The 23,565-nt window shown below is 35.5% G+C and overlaps 1 protein-coding gene across 1 annotated transcript; it reads right to left on the bottom strand.

The window, feature by feature from the left end:
• Positions 1 to 205: 205 nt before the first annotated feature.
• Positions 206 to 23,196, bottom strand: LOC148951189 (homeobox protein SIX3-like). The gene is made up of 2 exons (XM_089090173.1): positions 22,380 to 23,196; positions 206 to 2,184 (listed from the first exon to the last, which is right to left on the bottom strand). Exons 1-2 carry the CDS (start codon positions 23,036 to 23,038, stop codon positions 1,602 to 1,604), a joined length of 1,242 nt encoding a protein of 413 aa, XP_088946299.1. The 5' UTR covers positions 23,039 to 23,196; the 3' UTR covers positions 206 to 1,601.
• Positions 23,197 to 23,565: the final 369 nt, after the last annotated feature.

Below are 23,565 nucleotides of genomic sequence, written 5' to 3'. Positions count from 1 at the left end.
TTACCCCCACCCTCCAATGTGCAAATATATAGCCCAAAACTTGTTTATAAATTATTATATATTCATCCTATTTTATTTTTATTTCATTAGCATTAACCAAACTTGACTTTTTACAAGTGTCCATATAAAACACCAGTACCCCGAATTGTATCCACAGTGACGTTTTTCTGCCATGAAAGACCTAGAAGTATAACCGGTATTATGCTCACATATTTATTCGTTGTGTAATATAAAACAAATTGCGAAAGAACAAAAAAAACATCGCTGGAGACACATAAAATAATGCAGTGCACAAACATGTTATTATACAATTGACCAGATTCAAATTTAACAACACCTTTACGTAATATAGGAGGGGTGGACAAAACCACGGCAAGAGACCTACTCTTCGATCTTTAATATCTAGCTCGTTCTAAAATGTTGAGCCATTTCATCACAGATAATTCAAAAGATAAAAAAGATAAGTTTGGAACTTGTGTGAAACATACAAGCTCCAATTTATGTAGTTCTATCATACAGTATATTGATGAGTTCGTTCGTTTGGCTCCCTCCCCAACGGAATATCATTTTTTTTTTCCTTTAGTTTAAATCTTTTTCACCGTGTCGACATTCGCCGAAAAAAACTTGCCTGTACACCTGAGCTCTTGCATTAACTAAGTTTGGCCACCCCTGTAATGTAATATTATACTGCAATTACACGTTGCAGTAGTTCCAGATTTTTCTTCAAAACAGAATATTCTAAAACAAAGACTAGGAATTGCAAAAACATTCTCAAAAACAGTTAAAAGAAAAAGTCAATAAAAATCCATAACTTCAATAAGTCCCAACCTTGGCCACAAGTTTTGACCCCATGCCTATGGGGCAACATGCCGCTGCTTCCTCAAGCAATATTAAATTTTTACTGAACTGTGAAGCGTAACCAACTATGCTACAAAAATTTACATTTTGGACACCGTATTGGCAATTTAAAAATCCCCCTTGCGAAAAGAACAAGTTTCAGATTAACAGCTTACATTTACACGCTCATGAGGCAGCATAATATTGCTTTTGTCATCTATTATTTATTCTGGCTACCAAGATCTAGTCCATGTTGGTCAAAACAGGTAATCTACATTATACATGTAAATTATAAAAGCCCTAATGTTTCTGGAAGACAAACCCAATCAGTCCCCACTTCCACCCCTAACCCATCCCGTTTACATGCGATATATATTATAGGACCAAACTATTGTCCAATGCTATATATTTTCTTTAAACCCACTCTTTTCTATAAAAATAAACGATTCAAATTGAAACATCAGTCTTGCCTTCGAGGGAGCAAGTCGTTTCTGTTCTTACATCGTTATGTGTATTTTTCAGATTATCTGCCGGTACAGTTGCATCCCAGGTCCAAGTTTCATAATTATTGCCGGTTCATGATTAGCAAGGCCAAGAAATTGGAGAAAAACTGAGAGATTCTTTAAGCAGCATTTGAATTTATTAGTTATATAAAAATAACCTTTTTTTAGGCAGAAACGGTATAAATTTTATCGAACGTTTTATTGACTTTTTCTATTGTTGTTTGCTTCTCCCACAGGAAATTGATTTATTATGGTAGTATATCAACAATTGCTCCCTGGTTCAGACTGATTCGCTTTTGCTTCATCGGATGACGTTGTAGCACTGTGAACATGATCAACTGTAATAGCAGCTCTAACATGGGGTGGTTCATTAATATGAGGAAACATTGCAGCGAATGGTGATGTAAAATCGAACCCTGCAAAATCTCGGGGGAACCTTAAGTGTGACAAGTGACTTGGGTGGAAAGGAAACGGATTAAATGGTATTCCTTGGTATGGTGAAAGAGGCTGGGCAAGACTCGGGTATGGAAAGTTAGACATCCCAAAGGCAAATGGGGATAAATTAGACGCAAATGAGGGAATAGGATTAGGTTTCGGTAATGAAGGCTTTGGTTCATCCTTTTTAATAGATTTCTCAGATGGTGAGATAGGTCTTTGGGGAGAGGCTGAGGACGGGGGTCCATCTAATGATATATCGTCGTCTGAGTCAATGCTAATGTCACCAGGTGATATTCTTCCTTCGTCTCGAGATCCAAGGTCGTCGTCCGATCCTCCAGGGCTGCTTGACTCGGCACGTTTCGAGCTGCTCAATGATACATGCGTTCCAGGAAGGTGGTTGTTTAACCTGAAAATGCACACAATTAGCTTGTTTTCAACTGTTAACCAGTAAAATGTATCTCTTTCAAATATCAGGGAAGGAAAGACCAAGAATTTTTACATCTGATCTAGTTGTAAGCGAAAGTTTTAACAAATAAAAACATATCTAATAGTCCAGTTAGTGTGTCTGTTAATAAGAAACGAATTAAATGAATTTAAATATATATTTATTAATTACCTTAAACTAATCATATACTTTCCTTCTCTCGCTTTTTATTAGAATTTTGATTCTAAGTGTGTTATTGACAGTCATTTCCGAATCATTTTAAGATGCTCGTTCATTTTGTTATCTTAAACTTGCATTGTCCCCTCTATTTCCGCTCTCCAAACTGAAAATTGAGTGTTGTTTGTGCTTTCTAAAGCCACCCTTTTTATACATAATCGGTAATTCGTTATTTTTAGTCGACAAGACCAGTGTTGCCAACTCGGTACAATAATACCAATTTTGGTACAATATAGAGGTCATGGTACAAGGCAATATGTTTGGAAATTGTTAGGTAAAACATAATTTTCCAGTACACTTGGTTGTAATTCCTCCTTTTTTATTCAGATATCTGTTCCTAATTTTAGTATATCGAAAATGTCATTTTTGTTACTGGAAATTTTTAACCTGTTGTTCAGATGGTACAAATCAATGTCTTACGGTACGATCTTTATAGGACAACTGGTACAGTTTATTTCTGAGCGTTGGCAACGCTTAGGAGGACTGTCCAGAGTGAAAAAATGAAAAAAGAATCTTGAAAACGCACAAGTTTTAAAGGCTAAGTCATAAAGATGAAAGCATAAGAGAAGGTACTTAACAACTCTTAGCATTTATCACATCGATTTGGTCAAACAAGACACGCACACTGAACTTTATTTCTGGGAATATATCTATGAAAAAAAAAATAAAGTCATATGAAAAATACTAGAATATACAAATAGAAACTTCCATAGTGCTTAGTTTCGGTAGGGGGAGTGGGTTAAGGTCCCCCTGCTAACGTTCCGGAGCAGGACTGACGATCATATATAGTGCATCTAAATGAAACCGCAACAGATTTGCACGCTGTTAACTAGTTTTGGAAAGCAAAACAATGCATAAATCAAGTGAAAGATATTAAAAAGTCGTCCAAAAAATTAAGTGTGTATCTGGCGCCTGTTCGGAAACTGAGTCAAATGCTGTACTGATGACATAAATATGGATCGATCACACAAATTCTTTGTTCTGTCGACAAGTTACGTGAAACGACAGAGGCTAAGGTTTATCACCTGAGTTTTCTTCACAGGAAAAAAAATAAAGGAAAATAACAAGATTCCCCTCATTTACTAAAGTTTTAAAGGAGTATTAAAATTTGAAATAAAATTGGTAACCCTTTAATTGCTTATATTTTCTTATGTAGTTATTTTGAAACTTTTGTGTATGAAACATACAACTTGATAACTTGAAGATAAAACTTGTATTTCTCAAAAAATGGCTATTTTTTCGAAAGGTGAAAAAAATAATAAAACATCATATCAAGCCGCTACGAGTCTGGGAATCGTTACTCAAGTCTGTTTTGCCCACTGGGATCATTTTCAAAGGCTTGATTAGTTCATCAAATGATCGGATAAAGTGGCAGCCATTGCGACTAAACGTTTTAGTAGGTGACCCATAGGTAAATACATGTCCAATTTTATTTTGGGGGGGGGGGCAAGAATTGCGGTTTATAGGGGGTCAAGACACACAAAAAGTGCATTTCTAAGCTACTCTTCTTAGTTCATTCAGCAGGATTTCACCTTCTCTTGCGTGTAGCTATGTCATCACTTCGAGCTCAAAATATTGTCTCATAATTTGACGCAAGATGCACTAAATGAAGCCACAGTAGGCTCAACTTCCAGTTCTGATTTATCAAGATGTTTTCTTTCTAAGTACTAAGAAAGAATGTTCCAGCGAAAATTTCCTATACATTATTTTCCCACTCCTATGCAAGTGTTGAAAATATCAGCTAGGGAATCGCAAGACCTAAAGGTGTAACAAACAAGAATTCCTGACATATATTAAAGCCGGGGGTGATTTGTTCCCGTACAATATAATCCGATATATATGACCTAATCAAGAGTAGTTTCTCACTTCCGGCGGCATTTCTCTGTTAAAATAATAAGGTTCAAGTTTACTTTGTGGATAACAGCAACGAGTTCTTGACACAGTCTAAGGCTAATCCAATATTTTGAGAGAAGCACTTTCATATTCACTGAATGCCTGTCTTTCACTCCCCTTGGCTTATCTGATTAAGAAATATTAGGCCAAAGTCTCTCATGTTTAAACAAGAACTTAAGGCTTGCTTCCCTTTATCCAATGCAGTATAAAAGCTAAAGTTCTAAGCTCCTTCAAATGGAGAAATTGAATTACTTTTTACACAGCGTGCCTTGAAATTTGTACCCAAACCTTGTAACGAAGAATAATTAAAATATTTATTACTATATATTATATAATAATTCTCTCATTAAGTATGGCAGTTTCATGTTTGCCTGAACCTCGAATTGAAGTATATACCACAATTGTTTTGTTAACTGGAAAATTAGATTACTTGGTTGTTGTTTATTATAATTGTTTTTTATTAATCAAAACTGTTAAAATCTCTAAGAAATACATCCACACCATTATGGTTCATTTTCAAATGCAGGATATCTTAGAATTGTAATGTAATCAGTTAAAACTGTGCTGCCGAGGCAGACCAGATGCTGAAAATATAAGGAACAAGAGGAAAGCGAATTGTTCTTTCTTTTCTTATCTTTGGAAAGTCAGAGAATTAAAAACATGTTCTGGTGTTAACGTCGATTTAAAGATTTTTTTCTAATTTTGAAAAAGCACTCACTATCAACATTAGCCACAATTGCACTCAAAGCAGACCACTTGTAGCCCCATCACGCTTTCATATTCAAACAGGAATACTCAGTTTTCTATTGCTTTTCATTAAATATCAGGCAGTGGCGGATCCAGGGGGATGAGGGGGCGTGCACCCCTCTCCTAATATCGTCTAAAGTAGTGTAATTTACTTAATTAACGCAAGTTTGCATTAATTAAACTTACTCCTAACACAATTCTATCAGATCAACCTATTTCGCCCCCCCCCCCCTAAAAAAGTCCTGAATCCGCCCCTGATACCAGGTATTTTTTTTGCAAGATGTGCATCACCGGAAATAACAAGGATAAGACACTAGTCTTGATATTTGTTATTTTACATGGGCGAGACTCCTCCCTGAGAAAATTTCAGGTAGGCTCCAGGGGCTGTTTCTTCTTGGAGCTTCACTCACGGGTCAACTCATCGTGAGCTGAAAATTTTTTATAAATACTCCCTGGCACAATCAACCAGTGTGTGTGTGACTTGACTCTGGGATGGATCCCATTGACTTATTCCTCAGAAGAAGGATAACAGAGTGGCTATACCGGTACACTATCAAAACAGCTACCACGCCGACACGCTTATGAAAGGAAAGTTGGAAGAGGTCGATGCCTTCAAGACAAACTTTGATGTACACGATAATGGAGTGGAGGTAAACAAGTCTCTGCCCCCGCTAGAAAATAATCTTATCGAATACAGGGTCTGGGGCACCATTTGTGAAATTTGAAATAGAGGTGCTTCAGTGAATTTTTTCCAGACTAAAGGAGATCTTACAATCCTATAGGAAGAATGAAGCCAATCCTAACAAAAGGTTCGCCCCTTTGAGGATAAAATTTGGTAATTTTTTGATTGTTTAGTGCTAGTTAAAGGAGCTCTTTTGTTAAGACTCTTTTTGTTAATGTTGATGTTGATTGCTAAACTATTTTTGCATTGATGAGTTTTAAACAAAAGTATTCAGTAAATTTTATCCTAGGAAAATGGAACCTATTTCTAGAAGCGTGTTCACATGCTATAACTAACCTGTAATTTATAAAATTGATGGAGACATAGTGCCTAGTCTCAATATATGACTGGCCATTTTTTTTTCAAAAAGCATTTGCTAATTTTCATATTAGCCTGAATTTACGACTTTATAAAGGTTAAAAGGTCTTTTTTAAGGTTTTTTACGCCATAGTTTTCAACCTTGAAAGTAGTAATCTGTAGAAACATCCTTTATTGTAGCAATCAACAGATAAAGCAAATGGATAATTATAAGCTAAAATAGTTATAAGAATAACAGTGTTATTTCAAACTAGTAGATAAATCAAACAAGGACAATTTTCATAAGAACATGGGCAACAACCCTATCTTTCAGTCCCCCTCCCTATGAAACGCCTAATCCCTCCAAAAAAAAAGAAAAAATTGTGTCTCCACTAATCCGTTTACTTTAATTTCAGTTAGTCGTAAAGAAGATAAGCTTGACATTTTCGCCTCTGGGGTTTGAACTTCGAGGCCTACGACACGACACTGTTAAACTGTAAGAGGATCATAGTAAAAAAAAGGCTTATAAAACTAGTTAACAAATAAAGCTAGACGAAAAAAAAAAATCATAAATTAGAATTTCTGTGTGCAATACTAAACTGAATTTTGTTTCTACAGTGTTTTGACCTGTCGTAATCAATCATTTTATCAATCATTTTATTAATACTAAACTCTATTACAAACGCAAAAAAAAATTATTTGGCCCAAGAAGCTTGGCTTGTTGTTGTAACGAACGTCCTTTTCAAGTACAGCTTTAGATCAACGCACACACATAAAAAATATGCATAAGATATGGTTCCTGGTCGTATTGGGTTCAGTCAAGGCCATATCCAGGGGGAGGTTGTCCGACTCGTAAAAACATAACAAAAATGAATATAAACAAATTTTTATGCATTTTTTAAAGTTTTTGTAACCCCCTCCCCCCTCCAAAAACATCTTGAATACGTTCTTGGGTTGAGTTATAATTTATTTTGAGCAAATTTAGTATTAAATATTCATGACGCACATAAGTAAATTTGATTTCGTAACGTAAGATCGGCCAACAAGCTGAATTATGCATAATTATGGATACTCATGAGTATGATGGTTGAAAAGATAATCTCCAAACTAAATCTAAATATTTCTATTTTCCATCAGATTTTGCAACCTCCAAATCATGAAACCTGATTTATCATGTAACACAGCTCGTCTAAATAATCTAATAGTAGAAAGTGGTCGTAAGGTTTTGCGGTTCAATTAATAATCTCATGATAAGAAAAAGTAACATAAAAGGATTTGTAAGTTTAATTATAGAGCATGTACTGCATGTCTAGTCTAATTTTGTAAAACAAGTTTTTTTTTAAAGAAAATATCACTTCTAATTACAACATTCGACTTAGTTCATAAGTAACAAAATAATTCTGTTGTGTGGTAACATATCAATCAAACAAGTTATTTTCCATGCAGAGACGTTCAAATACACATGTCTGCGGTTTAAAAAAGTAAAAATATATGTGAGTTGCTACTTTATCTTCTAACGGCGATTTGTTGTAACTGTGGGTTTTCACACCTTTTCGGTTTTGTTGGTCATAAATTTGTCAATTATTTAAAGTATCTCTTATGATCCAACCGGAGAAGCAACTAATTGGGTTTAACGATCCAACAAAATGATAACTTAGGTCCAACAACTAGAATTTGTTTAAACAAACGTTCTAGTTACTGTTATTGGTATATGGGCACTAAACGCATCTTGAAGATTGTTGGGGCTCCCTGACAGGTGACTGAAAACAGAATTTTGTGCTGTTGAGTACTGTCTAATTTTGTTTAAGGTTATTCTTGAACAAATGCATACAACCGGAACGGTGCTAATCTATGTCAGAAATCTGTCAGTCTGTGTCAGCCTAAACCTTCAATTAAGTCGTATGACACGTGATGTAGAAAAAAATTCGCCAATATGTTGGCTTCCGGCATCTTTATGCTGTGGCAAGTATATAAAGTTAGAAACATACTTTATAATGTGCGGAACATCTGAGCAATTTCGCTAGAACTATGTTTTCACAACGTGCCAAATTTTTTTATCTAAGGACTCGTATTTAAAATTCCCATTATCGGTGTTATTATGGACATGCAGAGGAATGTAAAAGGCTATAGATGATTTCAGAGACCACACCGCCTTTCCATGACGATAAATAAAATTTCAACACAAATTTATTTTTTCGTCTTTAAAGCAAGATGCTAAGTCTGAAGATTTTACTTCAGCCCTTTCAGAACATATTTCCAATTTTCCAGACCATTTTATTTTGTTCGATAATGTATCTTTGATTTCTAGGGACCGGGGTTTAAAACAAAATTTTCGTGAAACTCTTGAAATAAAGAAATCTTATTCAAGAATATAGCTTTGAATCGAGGGGCTGAACACACAGGTGAATTTGGGCTGAACTCTATCTATGATAATTTATTAAAACCTGATAGAATAAAGTTCATTTCATCCAATTTAGTTGACCTTTGTCCAAGTGCTATATCATTGGACGCTAATGAACCCAATCCAAGAAGTTCAAAGAGGCTAGCTTCCGCCTTTGCTTTGAAAAGAATTAGAGAATTAAACAATATGTAGTTTCATTTGATTTCGTTTATAAACTTTTGCTTTAAATTGTTTAGTTTAGTTTTACTATTGTTTTAGTTTAGTTTTACTACGGTCACTGCATATGTGACCGAAATATCAGGTATTTTTGTGAATTTCTATTAATGTTTGTGAAACACTGCATTGTCTATTAAAAGGATTTTATCCCTATTTGAACTTTTATCTGTTTTAATTTGTGAAAGATATACGTGTAAATTATTAGCTTCATATTTATGGCAGACACGCACGCAAGAGTGTTTTTTCTGGGGTGTGTGGCGGCGGCACCACTAAGAAAAAAAATTTTATATAATAATTTGAAAAGCAATTGCCAAGAAATTCGGAAAAAGCTAGAATTTCAGGGGATGGGGCCACGCTCAGAGGCCCTCCTGTGTGCGCCCATGACATAGGGATTACATTTAAGGGGATGAGACCCCCCCACTCAGAGATACCTTGTGCCGTAGACCTGCGTCCTAAATACTACATAAGAGCTTGGTATTGCAAATATTTATTTGGATCTTCGACAAAGAAAATGTCCTTGAATTGCAAATTCACAATCTTCTTAATTAATGAAGTGTTGGATCTTTTGTAGGCTTTTCTTCCTTTTTATCTTTTTTTTTTTTTTTGTTCGTGACTCGGTGTAAATGTAGATAGACCTCTCCCATAAAATTTGAAAAACTAAAATTTATTTATTCACCAGGATAAATTCTCTATTGATAAATAGAAAATATCTATTTGGATTTTTGGGAAAGAAAATGTTCATAAATTGCAAATTCATATTTTTCTTAATTAATTAAGTTAACGTTTTTTTTCTTTTTTTTTGTGAATTGGTGTAGGCCTAAATGAGAAAGTTCTCTCCCATAAACTTCTGAAAAAGTAAAATTTATTCATTCACCAAGATAAAGACTATTGATAAATGGAAAATATCGATTAGGATTTTTCGCAAAGAAAATGTCCATAAATTGCAAATTCGCATTTTTCTTAATTAACTAAGTGCTGGGTCTTTTGTAGGCTTTCCTGCCTTTTTTTCTTTTCTTTTTTTTGATGACTTGGTGTAAATGTAGATAGACCTCTACCATAAACTTTTGAAAAACTAAAACTTATTTATTCACCAAGATAAAGACTCTATTGATAAATGACTAAATTGACAAGCATAAAAAGGAAGGTTCAACTAATCTTCCAGTGAATCCCCTAGAAGCTCTTCCAGAAAAAAAGGCTTTGCTCTGTCTTTTTCCATCTAATGAAAATCTAATGCTTGTTGCTCCTATCAGATTGGTACGTTGGCAAAAAGATTATCAATATCAAATTACTTGCTCTCAATAATCTTGGGATTGCTATTACATGGGAACGGTTCCCTCGTTCTAGAAAACTGAACGGGGACCTCGTAATTGAATACAGGCTACAATCGGGGTGCAGCCATGCGACAGAGGTGGTTTGTTTCGATTTGAAAATTGTTGCATCCCAAGGGAGAAGGGGTGATGTGTGGCTTTTTGATTATAAATTGGTAATCATCATGTTATTATCAATCGGCTATCCAATTATGCAGTGGGGACAAATTGACTTCAAAGCTGAATTTAATGTTATGAAGCTAGGATGGGAACTTGTGACAGAATAATGCAGGAGTTCAAAATTAATTCAGCCAGCTTTGCTCCTTCAATATTGCACATTTTGCTGAGATAGAACAAATAGCTTTTGGTAGCAAACTGCAAGTGAATCTTATCAATAGAAACTGAGACTCTATTCAAGGAGTATTTGATAACAATACCAAAAGAGTCCGCTCTTCATTCTAATTTTATATAGTATACAATTTTTTTCAGATTCTGGAGGTTTTCTTCCAGTGTGGTCGTATCGGAGAGGTTACTTTAGAATATCAGAAAAGAGCTCATTTCAAAAGCAATTAAAATTTCTAGTGCCCTTTTTCAACTGATAAAACGGATCATGTGACAGTAAAGGGGTTATTTGTGACATTTTTGGGGCAAAACAAATAATTTGGTCCTGAGAGGCCAAAAATGATATCGATTGAAAATTTCGTAAATGGCCAACCTGATTTGGAACTATAAAAAAAACCTCAACAAAGCCTCTGAACTTTAGAAGCTATTCTACCATGGCTTTTTCATTCATAAACACGTATGAAGCTCAGGCAAAATTAATATAGCGAGAGGAGGCGTGTTTAAAGCCTCAAAAGTGTAGTTTTAGCCCCTATTTCAAAACTTTCCTTGTGACATATATATGGTACTTTCGCATTATATGGGCCCCTCTAAAGAAGTCCAACAAGAGATGCTACAGTCAAACGGCAGAGACGCTTTGAAAAACCCGTTTTTACAAGATGATTCAACACACGGCTGAGAGAAATACTTTGTCTAGCGTGGTTTTAATTGCGTATACGATATTAAACTGTGTTTTTTTTTAGTTTAGATGGGGAAAAAGGTGCCTAGGTTAGGTTAGGCTACGTATTTAATATATGCAAAGCTTTGCCCCCCACTCCCCCTAATATGCAAATATATAGCCCAAATTTTTTTCTAAACTATTATACAGTCATCCTATTTTATTTCATTAGCATTAACAAATCTTGACTTTTTAGAAAAGCCCATATAATGCAAAAGTACCATATATATATATATATATATATATATATATATATATATATATATATATATATATACAGAATTAGGATGAAGAGCGGGCTCTTTTGAAGCATGCATTGTTATCAAATTCTCCTTGAATAAAGTGTCAGTTTATTGATAAGATTCACTACAAATTACTATGCAAAAGTAACGTTATACAATACTATACAAATGATATACAATAAACAAATTGTTATGCAAAAGTTAAAGTTTAGCGAAAGGTTCAGAAGAGTGGAAGGTTGAGGAGGGCATCTCCTTATATTCCGGACGCTCCTGACTAAATTAAAACAAACAGAAATCAAACTAAACGAACAAAACTTTCTTAATAAAAGTAAAGAGCGGCATTAACACTTAAAGTAGATAGGCACATTATTAAATTTGAGGGATACGGCTCTTGCTTTTTATGCTGTTGAATAAGAAAAAAAATATTTTCAAATGAAACTAAGGAGGGAAATCGAGACTTGAAACGACAAAAATTATTCCCTAGGTCAGGGAGAATACCCCTTCTTTGGGCCCCCGGTCTTTACACGAAAGTTTGATATTTTGTCCTAATTATTTAAGAACGACTGCTGAAATACAAGGACAGTTGAATTGGAATGAGAAGTACTATAAAAGTAGGGTGTAAAGAATGGACGGTGAGGAGGGGGCAGCCCCTCTCAAATACAGAACAATTTCTGTTCGTTTTAATTGTAATATTGTTCTTTACTTTCATTTGAGAAAACTCATTCTTTATTTAATTTCTGTTTGTTTTTCATAATATACCCATTGTTACTCTAAATGCGAAGAGGGCCGCCAATCCTCAAACCTGATTCTTTATACTAAAATATAACTTTTGCACAGCAATGCTTCGGGAAAAAGAAAATTATTTTCTGAAATAAGACGGGAGCCATCATACCGTAGTAATCCAAATGAAGGATGGCTATAGGTTAAGTTTTACTTCCCCCGTCCCCAGACCATCTTTTATATTTACCTGAAGTTACACAGAAAGCTAAGATATTTTGGTTTTAAAATATGCTTTTTGAAGCATCAGGTACCTCCCCCCCCCCCCGAAATAACTCCCCCTCCCCATTTCTTCTAAATAATAACTGATGCTAAATTATAACCTACTGTACATACTTTTGTAAAACACAATCTGAACCAATTTAGTTAACTGAAGCTTTGAAATAATCGTATATATATTAACCGTTTGTTTTGTATGAACTATTACATGACTCTATAGGAACGAGTGTGCCACCATGCGGTTTTGCTACCTCTGAAAATGGGAGGCTTAGTAGCTTTTATAGTTTTGCTCAATAATTTCAAGTCATTAGGCTAACTTAAAATATTAATCGATTGCAACTTGGCCCTCTTTGGGTCAAAATTTTAATTCGTTGCGATAAAATGGCAGAGAACGTCACTTTGCGGTGGCACAATCTTCTTGGTTGCTCAAAAAGAGCACTATAATTTTAAATCCAAATAGAATGAGCTGTCTCCCAAATATCCAAGACTATTGGTTCGATACGGTCTCATCTGGGGAAAAGAACAACAAACAAGCGAACAATATGAATCACATGACCTTGCTTCTCGAAAACAAAATGCAAAATTCTATATTTGTGTAAATGACAGCTTGAAACCTCTACAATATTGTTCTCTGATGTTTAAATACACTGTATATATGTGTTTAACGAAAATGAAACATTGTTTATAGATAGGAAATGAGAAATATTACCATTTAAAATCAGCGAAAACAAATCTCTATGTAGTACTTGCCCCCACCCCTAAGAAACTTCCTGGGAAGGCTCGTGATGCCTCACCTTTTCCATCTCTGTGCCGGTAGGCATGTGAATGTAATATTTTATGCTACATAAATAAAGATTGTCGCAATGAGACAAGCAACATTACCCCTTCCCCACCCCCACCCCAACTCCTATCCACCCGCATCAAAAGTAAAGGCATAGACTAAAAATATTTGCGTGAATGAACAGAAATGATATGTCAATTTCGCCTTAATAACAGCTGATGTGCAATTTTATTTCACTCAACTTAATTTCATGAGAAATCAGGTGAATCGACACCGTGTAGCATTACTTTCTCTGTTACTGGTAATATATAGTTTTTTTTATGCTTTTATATCGATTGGCTAACTCAGAATTGTTAATCGATGACATCTTGGTCCTCTTTGGGGCAAAAGTGTAGTTTGGTGCCACAAAATGGCAGAAAATGCTACATTCCTGTGTTCACTGTAAAAGAGCAATAGAACTTTTAATTTTTGTTCGAATGAACAATCTCCTGATCTTCAAGAACCATTGGTTCGATAAAAACACCCCTGGGGAAAAAAACTGCACAGCACATCCATGATCTTTCTCTTGAGAAAAGAATCTATAATTTCATCTTTTTTTTGTAGATATGAGCTTAAAACCTCTTCAGTAGTGTCTCTTGATTTGGTGAATCCAGTGGTGTAATTTTCAAAATGATCAATTCTCCTTTAGGGGGATATTTCCCTTTTTTTTCAAATCAGGCAAATTTTCTCAGGCTTGTAGCTTTTGATGGGTAACTTCATACTTAATGAGTTTTTTAGGTGTGGTCTCAGTAATTAATTTTCATCAAAATTTATTTTTTTTATAATTTTGGTTACTATTGGACCAAGTCGCTACTTATTCATAGCTGGTTACTGCAAACTGTTTGAAAGTTTCAAAATATTAAAGATGTTGATTCTGCTTTCAATAAAGCGTGAGTTAATCGGTAGAGCAAGAAGGGAGAGGGGGATTAGGGGCGACATATATCCATGTTAAATATTTAATAACTCATGTTTGTTTTAATTTTTAATGTCACTCTTAACTTATATTTGAAAACACTTTTTTTGAATAAATCATTCATAAATTTGTAGCTAAGTTCAGACATGTATATACTAAACGAGAGCCGTTAACGAATAGGTGCATATGCAAGAATCCATTCCGGGGGGAAACAAGAAATTTGTATCAAAATTTTAGAGCATGGAAAACTTGAAAAACAGTAGGTAGCCTGAAAAGTAAAATTGAAAACCACTAAGGAAAGAATACATTTTGAGATTGGCCAACTCGAAACTCCCTTCTCCCGACGTACGTTCTTGACTGTTGAATATAGATGAAATATAGCTTGTGTGTAGCTTGCTATTTTATCAAATTAATAGAAAATAAAGAAACCAAATGGTTTACATAAATATGATTCAGAGTTTCAGAGTTATTGTTCAGAGGGAAAACACAACAAAAAAGGTGAGATTACTAGTTAAGAGCCCCACTTTTCGCCCATATTTTACAAATTTTGCACCTCGGGAGAGGGAATTGGCATCCTGTGACAAGTATTTTGACAAGCGATACCTATAAAATCTGTTGAATCCGGTTTAAACCTACTTGTAGCAGTGGCACCAATTTGAAAAAAATGGGGGTGGGGGGCAAAATGTATTTTTCAAATATTATTGGGGGTAAATGTTTAGATTTTTTATCTTTTCAATGAAAATACAAAAAAAAGTATTTTTCATTGAAGATAACCCCTCCCCGCAAAAAAATCTTTTTTCAAATTTAAGGAGGGGCAAAAACTATATGGGGCACATGCCCCCTTCCCCAGGCTGACACAACTGACTTGTAGCAAGGTGCATAGCCTTCTGCTTCAGGGAGTTGCGGCCTTTAAAGTAAACATAGGCTAAGTAACTGACACCACTTAGTACTGTAATGGCCATGCACAAACAGATTTGCGCCGCAAGAAGTTATTCGAATTGCCTGCACAAAAACAGCCGTTGAGCGTCATTGGCATAAACAAAATATATAGTCTGTCAGGTCTTTAAATACAGTTTTAAAGTTCATGGTGGTCGTTCCGCCTTGAAATCTCTGTATTTCACCGGTTTTTCCTATAATTTCATATAAACGTTCCCCCTTCATTATTCTGAGCCTCCTCTGAATTGTTGGATCGCCCCAAAATGAGTTTCTAAAGACATGCTAGAGTCTAAGAAACTGAACAGAAAGGTTCAGGATTCTTCAAGATAAGGTACTGTATTGATTACTTTTAGAAAACGACCGTTGTAAAATCAACAGTTCACGTGCCACTGCCCACAAATCTCAGATAAAGATTATAAAGCCACCTTTTTGATGGCTAAAATGAAGTTACGTTCATATAAACGTCTTATTATACATCACTATCAAACCAATTCCAAAATGTTTACAATTTCCGTGATAACTACATACAAAGTCTTGGAATATTTTCTCATTTGTTTATGTTATGCTTCAAAACAACTTTTTCACATTTGCCGTCGGCTAAACCCAAACTTTTAAAGCAGTCACCGATTTATTGTCCGGAAAGTGATCTACTAGAGTAAACGTTTTCATTTCAAAAATGGATGAACTTGAGAGACGACCCAATAGACAATGAAGTAACTGCATAACTATTGAAAAAAATAATGTAGCCAGTTAGAAATGAAACAAACGATAGCTCAAAACATGTTCAACGAATTCCGTACTATAATGCGGACGGGCCAAACAAGGGAGGACATTAAACGGCAAACGAATTTGCGGCTTGACCTGATGGACTGACTTAGAACAGAGCGGTTTTTCATACTTTAAATATCTCTCCAGTACTCCTATGTTAAACGTACTCTGTTATATACTGCAATGGAAACCGGTCACGAAAAACCCGTTTTTGACGGGATAATTCAAGACACCGCTATAGAGTAATGCAATGAATAGCGTGGTTTTCATTGCATATACGATATTTAAACTGTTGTTTTTTTGGGAATTAGGGGGGGGGGGTGTACCTAGGTTAGGTTACTTAATAATATATAGTACGCTTTACACCCCCCCCCACCCCCTAATGGGCAAATATATAGCCCAAGTTTGTTTCTAAACTATTATATATTAATCCTATTTTATTTTATTTCATTAGCATTAACCAAGCTAGCAGTATATAAAAGAGTCCATTTAACATAGGAGTACCATCTCCCTCCCCCCTTACTTGAACCGTCCTTTCTAAATGAAATTATATTATATCCTATAGAAGGATATATTTTTACTTTTATCGGAAAAGAAAAAAAAATGTATTGAAAAATTTGCACAATAATTAGCAATTGAATGAATTACAATTTATGTTAAATGACACTTGTGACAAAATTTGGGTTGTTGAGTTTCATTGGGTTGAGTTGTAATAGTTTCCAAAACTTTTATTTAGACAAGACTTTGTTTAGGCATCGAATACTGCCAGTTTCTGTCACCAGAGAAAATTTACTTTAGTTGTTTCTTGCATGCGCACACCCACGGGGTGCTGAAAGGGTTCTAGCCCCCCCCCCCCAAAAAAAAATAAAAAATCTACATTTTTTTAATTCTATTTAATCTGCTCGGTTTATTATTCATTCCTTAGTCCTTACTCAAAACTTGCACTCAAAGAGCTAAAATAAACTAAAAATAGTGCCTTAAAATGCTTTTTTTTCTAAGAAATTTTTTAAGTTTTCAGTTGGTTGGCCAGGCACCCCTGGTTGCCCCCCCCACAAATATTTTCTGAGTGCGCCACTGGTGTCTTGTACTATTGAAACCAACCGTAATCAGACACATATGTGACCTAGTAAGATTTAGCCTCACTTCGCCAAGTGGTCAGTCGATTTTAAATTTAACTCTAACCAGAAGGAAGCCAAATTTACATGAGGAATGTCGCTTTTGAAACATCACTGGTGGTAAACAATATTAGAATGGCCCTCCAACTAACTGAGCAGACAAGCCTTATCCATCGTAATTATTATAAAACAACTCAGTCCTCTAATCCCACAGACAACAGGTGGACGTACAATTTGGAATTTTTCGCCTTGTTCATCTCGCTAACCGGCCTGCGAGAACGAAGTGTCTAATGCGGCTCATTTTTCATTCAGATCCATACTATCCCATTCATATGAACATCTTCTCCTTAATGGTAACAAAAGATTACGGACAGCACAAGCCAAAGGATATTTGACGATAATGAATTTTCTAGTTCATGGAACAATGGAAAAGGACGAGGTGACCATGAAAAATACTCCAAAGAATTCAGCGTAAGACCTGAAGAACCAAGAAATGCAAATATTGTAACCAACTCTGGATAAATTTTCGATCATTACGTCGCATAGGGACGTAAAAGAAATTTTGTGACGATAGTTTTATTTTAAGTTGTGGTAACCTATTAAGTACCTTATGATGTGGAATAAGCTTCGAGCTAATCGTCTGACAATTTACGATGAAGATGCCATGATATTTCTATAAAAAAAGATAGGAAATACAGAACTGAAATTTACAGTCCCTACCGGTGGTGGCGAACTGCATTTCATGGCTCTTCAGCCAGGAAGTGCAATGGGGGATTGGGGGTCAGCCATCTTGTGCTTTCCAACAAAGTTCCTATTTACCTTCCCTAGATTTCTCCAGATACCCATTTAGATCTGGCTCAACTCCGGCTGGCCTTTACAGAGTCATACCACTGACCCCCATTTCAAACCAAATAACCAGCAATGCCAGGAATGGAAGCCCTGTCCTCAGGGATATAGGAGTTCAAGTCTAGAAATTTAGAGGCCTAGCATACTAACAACTTCGCTAGGACAGCCTTACGAGCTTATAGGATTTATAAGAGACTAATAGCATAGTGACCTCTTTTGAGGTATCTGTCCGTGAAACGTTATGAATCAAAGGAGGCTTGAAAGCAAGATATCCCTTTTCCCTTGCTCACTGCATTATTTAAGCATCAAAACCGAGTTCAAAAGCAGGTCTATTCAAGAAATTGTTTTGAGTTTTATTTTGCTGTTTTTATTAGAAAAAAATTCATTTTTTCCTGTTGCCTTAAAGTTATTTGAATTTTGAAAATGAAAATACTAGTTATTAAATAGGCTACACATAAGATAATATAAATGGGCGTGTGTCGCTAAAGAATAAATCCATACGGATCGAAAAAGAAATCTGGAGCAATGTCATACACATGATTAGCACACAAAGAAGAGTCAATGACTAAATATATCTTTTTTTTAATACCAAAGGCTTAGTTAAAGCTTTCAAATAAAAGCTCTAGGAAATTTGAATCATGAGTCTTGCAGAACATAAAATAAACCCCAAAATCTCGGCCTTAGAATCCATGGAAATCAATATGAGCTATAGTAGCCTTAACTCAAGCTGTCTTCTTAACAATTTCTCCCTATATTTCTTTATACCAATTCAGTGTCTTACTATAGCATATATTTCCTCTCTGAATTGAACCAAAGTCCGTTTCTTAATTCTGTTTTTTTTTTTTCTTCTTAACTATAGCACCGTTAGTTAATTCGGATTTGAATGTTTCATGCTGTTTTCATCCTTACAACTTGGCCAGGGATAGAGAATAATAAATTTGTTTATATTCATTTTCGTCACATTTTTACGAGTCGGACAAACATTTCGGGGACAGGGTGTTCAAACCCCCTCTCTGGAAACGGTCTTGATCAGTAGAACCATAAAAAAAGCTGGCTAGGCTGTATATAGGCTGCAGCTTTATTTCTGATTTTCATTCGCACGACACAAAAATATCTGAGCTAATGAGATAGGGTGATTCTATAGGGAGTTAGGCGGGGGCAATAGCTTAAAAAATATTTTCCGAGCCATCAACTTTTTTAGTTAGTGAAAAGCCGCTCTTCTTCACCTCTATCCAAAAACGCAGATGGATAGTTTATTCATAAATTTTAATATTTAATCAATAAGTCATTTCAGGCAGTCCATGAAAGCATCATGCAAATGAGAATGTCAGCTTTCCTAAATAAATTTGATTGAACTATTAGTTGATCTGAATTCAATGTGTGTTGAGTTATTCAGGAAATTTCAAATCCAAAGTGCACCCAATTATGATTAATCCTGGATTAAAAAAAAAGTATCCTAATTATCTACATGCTTCTTATGTAGGCCTATGTATTTCCAAAAAATTATCTTATGTATGTATGTGAGTTTTAGATAGCCGATTACCAATTTCGGCACATACATCAAAAAGCAAAGGAACCCAAAAACGGTTCAATTTGAATAAGTAAACTGAACCCCAGATAATTGAGTGCGCAAAAGAATAATAATGAAAATAGTAGGTAGAACGATTCAGTATTTTATTGGATTTTGATTTCACCCGGCAGTCCCGATTCCGATTCTTAGCTAGATTCAGTAGGCTAAATTATCAGTGTTTTTCTTCTAGGCTTAAAGGGGTACAGAGAGACACGATAGATCTCCTCTAATTTAGGATTAGTTTTGCATTGTTTTAAGTCTAGCCCTTCTTAATTTGATTTTAATAGCCAAAGTTTTGTATTTAATCTGAGTTCGCTTTTCTGATTTCCATGCTAAGCATAAAACATTTCTAAGCCGGAAAATATACCCGAATTTTGCATTTTCTCTTCACACTTAGTCACAGTTTGAATTTTCCTTTTGTGTTCGATATGATAAGTATATGTTTAATTGCAATTCAAAATCACATTAATCCTCTGTTTAAACAATTGGAGACAGGAATACAGAAACTGTTAATGTCATAAAAGGTATGTAGGAAATTGAAACTAAAGAGAAATGGGGAACATGAAGTAAATTACAAAGGAGAGAAATAGAGATTAAGACGTGGTAGGAAAAGAGGAGGATATTGAGAGACAGGACCAGGAGATATGCAAGCTAACCGCATGTAAGGAACCATGCTATAATTCAAAAAAAAAAAACTACCGAAAGAATTGAAGGAACACACTAAGAGAATAATATAAACTAGCTTAACCCTGGCTGGTATGAAATTTCAAAGTGAGGCAGGAGGCGCGGTGACAAAATTAACAATCCCAGAAGATGACCTTAGAACGACTAGAAAGGCTAAGTAGCCTAAGCCCACCATCTCCGAAATTCGGAAAGGGATAAATTAGATTTGGTTAACATTTTCCTAGCTTGAGCAAACAAAACCAAGCACTATTTTTCATAATACCTTTATGATCATTTAAACAGTGTTGGCCTTATGTATTAAGTAACATCAATGGTGAATATTCAATTTTCTACCTAAGGTAAAAAAAAAAAAAAGGTGAACGCACCACTCAATGCGTTTTTTTATGCTCTTTCCGAATATACTAATTGTGTCTAATGCAACCCCCTCCTCCAAATTGACAAATATATAGCCAAAAAACTATGTAGGCCTAATCATTGTATTTTCAATAGCACGAGTCTTCTCTTCTCGGCGCTTGTTTGGCGTCGTGAAAATGGAAAACAGCCTTATGTAAAAATAATAAAATGTAATTGTTATAAATGAATGCCTGGGCCTTTGGAGTATATAACTTGGAAACAACTCATTTATAATAAAATAACAGATTTTAAAGCATTTATTTTAATCCATGTCAAGTGGCAAAAAACAAAGAACCCGATGTAACTTTTTAGCACTCCTTAGAGGGTTCAATATGAAATTTGCAACTGAGTCGATTAGTAGATTCGGAAAGAGGGTAAACAGACGCATCAAACGGTGTTAACCTCGATTCTAGTTAAGTAATGTAAAAATTCAATGTTTACCGCAATTAACTATTAATACATAGGCTACATTATAAAAAAAAACTGGCTAATCTTTAATTCGACAAAGAAAGTTCGAGTAATTGGTATATTTGTAAAATAAACAGAACTTTAAGATACTTATTATTTTACAAATAAAACGTGATGGCAGAATTGGCAAAAATTCCCAATTCCACTGCTTTGAAAATACCTCTTCTATCTGATTCGAATTGATCATTCTTCAAAAATAATCATAAATTGTAATTGTTATGCAAATAAGAATATGTATATTATAAAGCCAATAAACTCCTATTCAAAACAAAATGTTAAGATTGATGGAAAATCCTTATTTACGGGGTTCCAAATCTTTCACGTGACTTTCGCAAAAAGTAAGCAGTAAATTTCAGTCGAAAAAACAATTTTAATTTGGCAGACTCGAATTGAATACAGTTAAATTTCATTGAATACAATTGAAAATGTATTCAATTGTATAGACTGTATATATTAAATATACTCGCTCAAATTATTGTTAGCTTGGATATTTAGTGATGTTGTTCTAATAAAGTCCAACCAACTAGACGCATAATCAAAGCAGGGAAGGGGTTCCCTCAAGCACTCTAATTATTTTATATCTTCTATATTATGCAACCTTTGTCTTCTTTCTTAAAAGACATGTCCCAGCCCCCCCCGGAAAATTTTGGCAAGTTTGTGATCTTTTTATAGAAGCCCACAGTGCGTAAAATTGCCGTCTGTAGGGGGAGTGAGAGATATTCGTTAAAATTCAGCATAATAGAAAATTTAGGCAAACTATATCGGAGATCACTAGATTTTGGGCGACTATAGGTGTTCACCCAAATGAATACGTGCCTTACAATATATATTTGAGATTCGGTTGTTCTAACTTAAAGTATAAGCACACTAATAAGGGCGTCGTTGGGGGGGGGGGGGGGAAGGGGGACAGTTACTTCCAAATTATGTGAAGAAAAATCATTGTTTCCCATGCCCCTTGACTATCCGGATATGAGCCCCTCTTGCCCCCCCCCCCTAAATAAAATGCTGAAGATTTGCCCCTACATACTAGGAACAACAAAAGATATCCAAGAAGGTAACAATTGCCGATTTTGATAGTCTTCTCACCGCCAAAATAGCTAAATAAATAATGGATGAATACGACCAAGCGTCGTTTTCCAAGTAGAGAAATCAATGGCAACAATTCACGAAAACTAAACGGGGTTGCAACTTTCTTCAAAATCAACGGGGAAGGGGGTGCCATTTTTTTCATTTTTCTAATGAAAATACCCAAAAATAAGTCATTTTCAGCGGAAAGGCATAAAAAACGGTGTTTTCAAGATTTAGAGGGGGCACAAGACCTGAAGGGCAATTCCTCAATTAGCGCCACTGCGAGAATCTTATGTGGTCTAATAGAACTAAAACCTATTCCATAATCTGTATATGATAAACTATAAGCTCTGATATAGGGAACACTGTATGAAAAACTATGAAACAAATATATTCATAATTGCGTTGTAAAATGAAACTAAACAGTACTAAATATAAAATAGACCTGTAACGGCAATTGCTAAAGTCCAATATGAACTTACCGATTTTTCGCTGCAGCTGCACGATCCCTCTGACGTCGATTTTTAAACCAATTCCCAACCTGGGTAGGCGTTAAACCTGTTGCTTGGGCAAGTTCTCTTTTCTTAGTTGGGTTAGGATAAGGATCTTGAAGATACCATTCACGTAAAAGAGAGCGAGTCCTTTCTTTAAAACAATGTGTCTTTTGCTCCCCATCCCATATTGTTCGGGGTAGAGGGAACTTCTTTCGTACGCGATATTTATCAACAGGACCTAACGGCCTTCCTCGCAGTTTCTCTGCCTCTAAATAATGAGCTTCTAACCACAGGGCTTGTAATTTTGAATGTGAGTCTTTGGTAAACCGGTGGCTTTCAACAATATGGTATAATTCACGATAACTGCCCATATGAAAAGCAACAAGTGCCCTCGCTCGTAGAACGGACTCATTTGAGCTTAATTCTCCTAGGTTTGGATGAGCGACGGGTAGGGACCAAAGAAATCTCCCAAGTCTTTCTATATCTCCACTATCCTCAAGAGTTTCACAAACAGCTGCCACTTGGGCAACACTAAAACTAAGCGACGGTAGTCCAAACGCGGAAGTCGGAATAAGAGGAAAATTTGGGGATTGTCCGGTCGCCGGATTTTGCATCCCGAAAGCCAAAGAGCCAAGGCTTAGTGCCATTCCAGAATTCAGTGCAGCGGCCCTGTCTAATTGTAACAACGTGGCCGCAGCCAGCTTCTGTCGTGTCGCGCCGTCCAGTTTAACAAAGTTTATTTTCACACAAAACGAGAGATATCCAAAACTAGCACCTATTTGTATCAAACCACGGTGAACAATGATCTCATAGTCTTAGAATGCAAGCTATAGGCATCAAATAGAGAATAGATTAAATTTAGCCTACTGGGCGGAGTTGGACGCTTCCAGCATATCACCATATAAACACCAGGGTGTCAGAAGCCTGGCTCAATCTATGATCGATTCCAGTCATTTTAACTTTTCTTCACTCCCATTGGTCAGAACCTATGACGCTTGAATGATCGAGCCAATGAGAGAAGAGTATTATGGAAGACTATTGACACGGAGACGGTGATTGATTTCGGAGAGGAAACTTAGCGAGTTGATTATTCCATATCCAGTAGTCGGCAAATGTTATTCTAGAAAACTGTCAGGAACGGAGGAAGCAATTACCCAAGAGACGGTTCTAACTG

Source organism: Artemia sp. Qi Xiang Cuo, chromosome 6, assembly GCF_049724085.1.
Source record: "Artemia sp. Qi Xiang Cuo chromosome 6, ASM4972408v1, whole genome shotgun sequence".
NCBI classification, from domain to species: Eukaryota; Metazoa; Arthropoda; class Branchiopoda; order Anostraca; family Artemiidae; genus Artemia; species Artemia sp. Qi Xiang Cuo.
The sequence above is the reverse complement of the archived record's forward strand: the minus strand, read 5'-3'. Positions and strand labels throughout refer to the sequence as shown.

Excerpts from the sequence above, each read along its gene's own strand:
- LOC148951189 (XM_089090173.1), bottom strand. The coding sequence starts at position 23,038 with ATGGCACTAAGCCTTGGCTCTTTGGCTTTCGGGATGCAAAATCCGGCG. Across the intron at positions 2,185-22,379 it reads GCAGCTGCAGCGAAAAATCG|GTTAAACAACCACCTTCCTG; the intron begins GTAAGTTCATAT and ends GTGCATTTTCAG.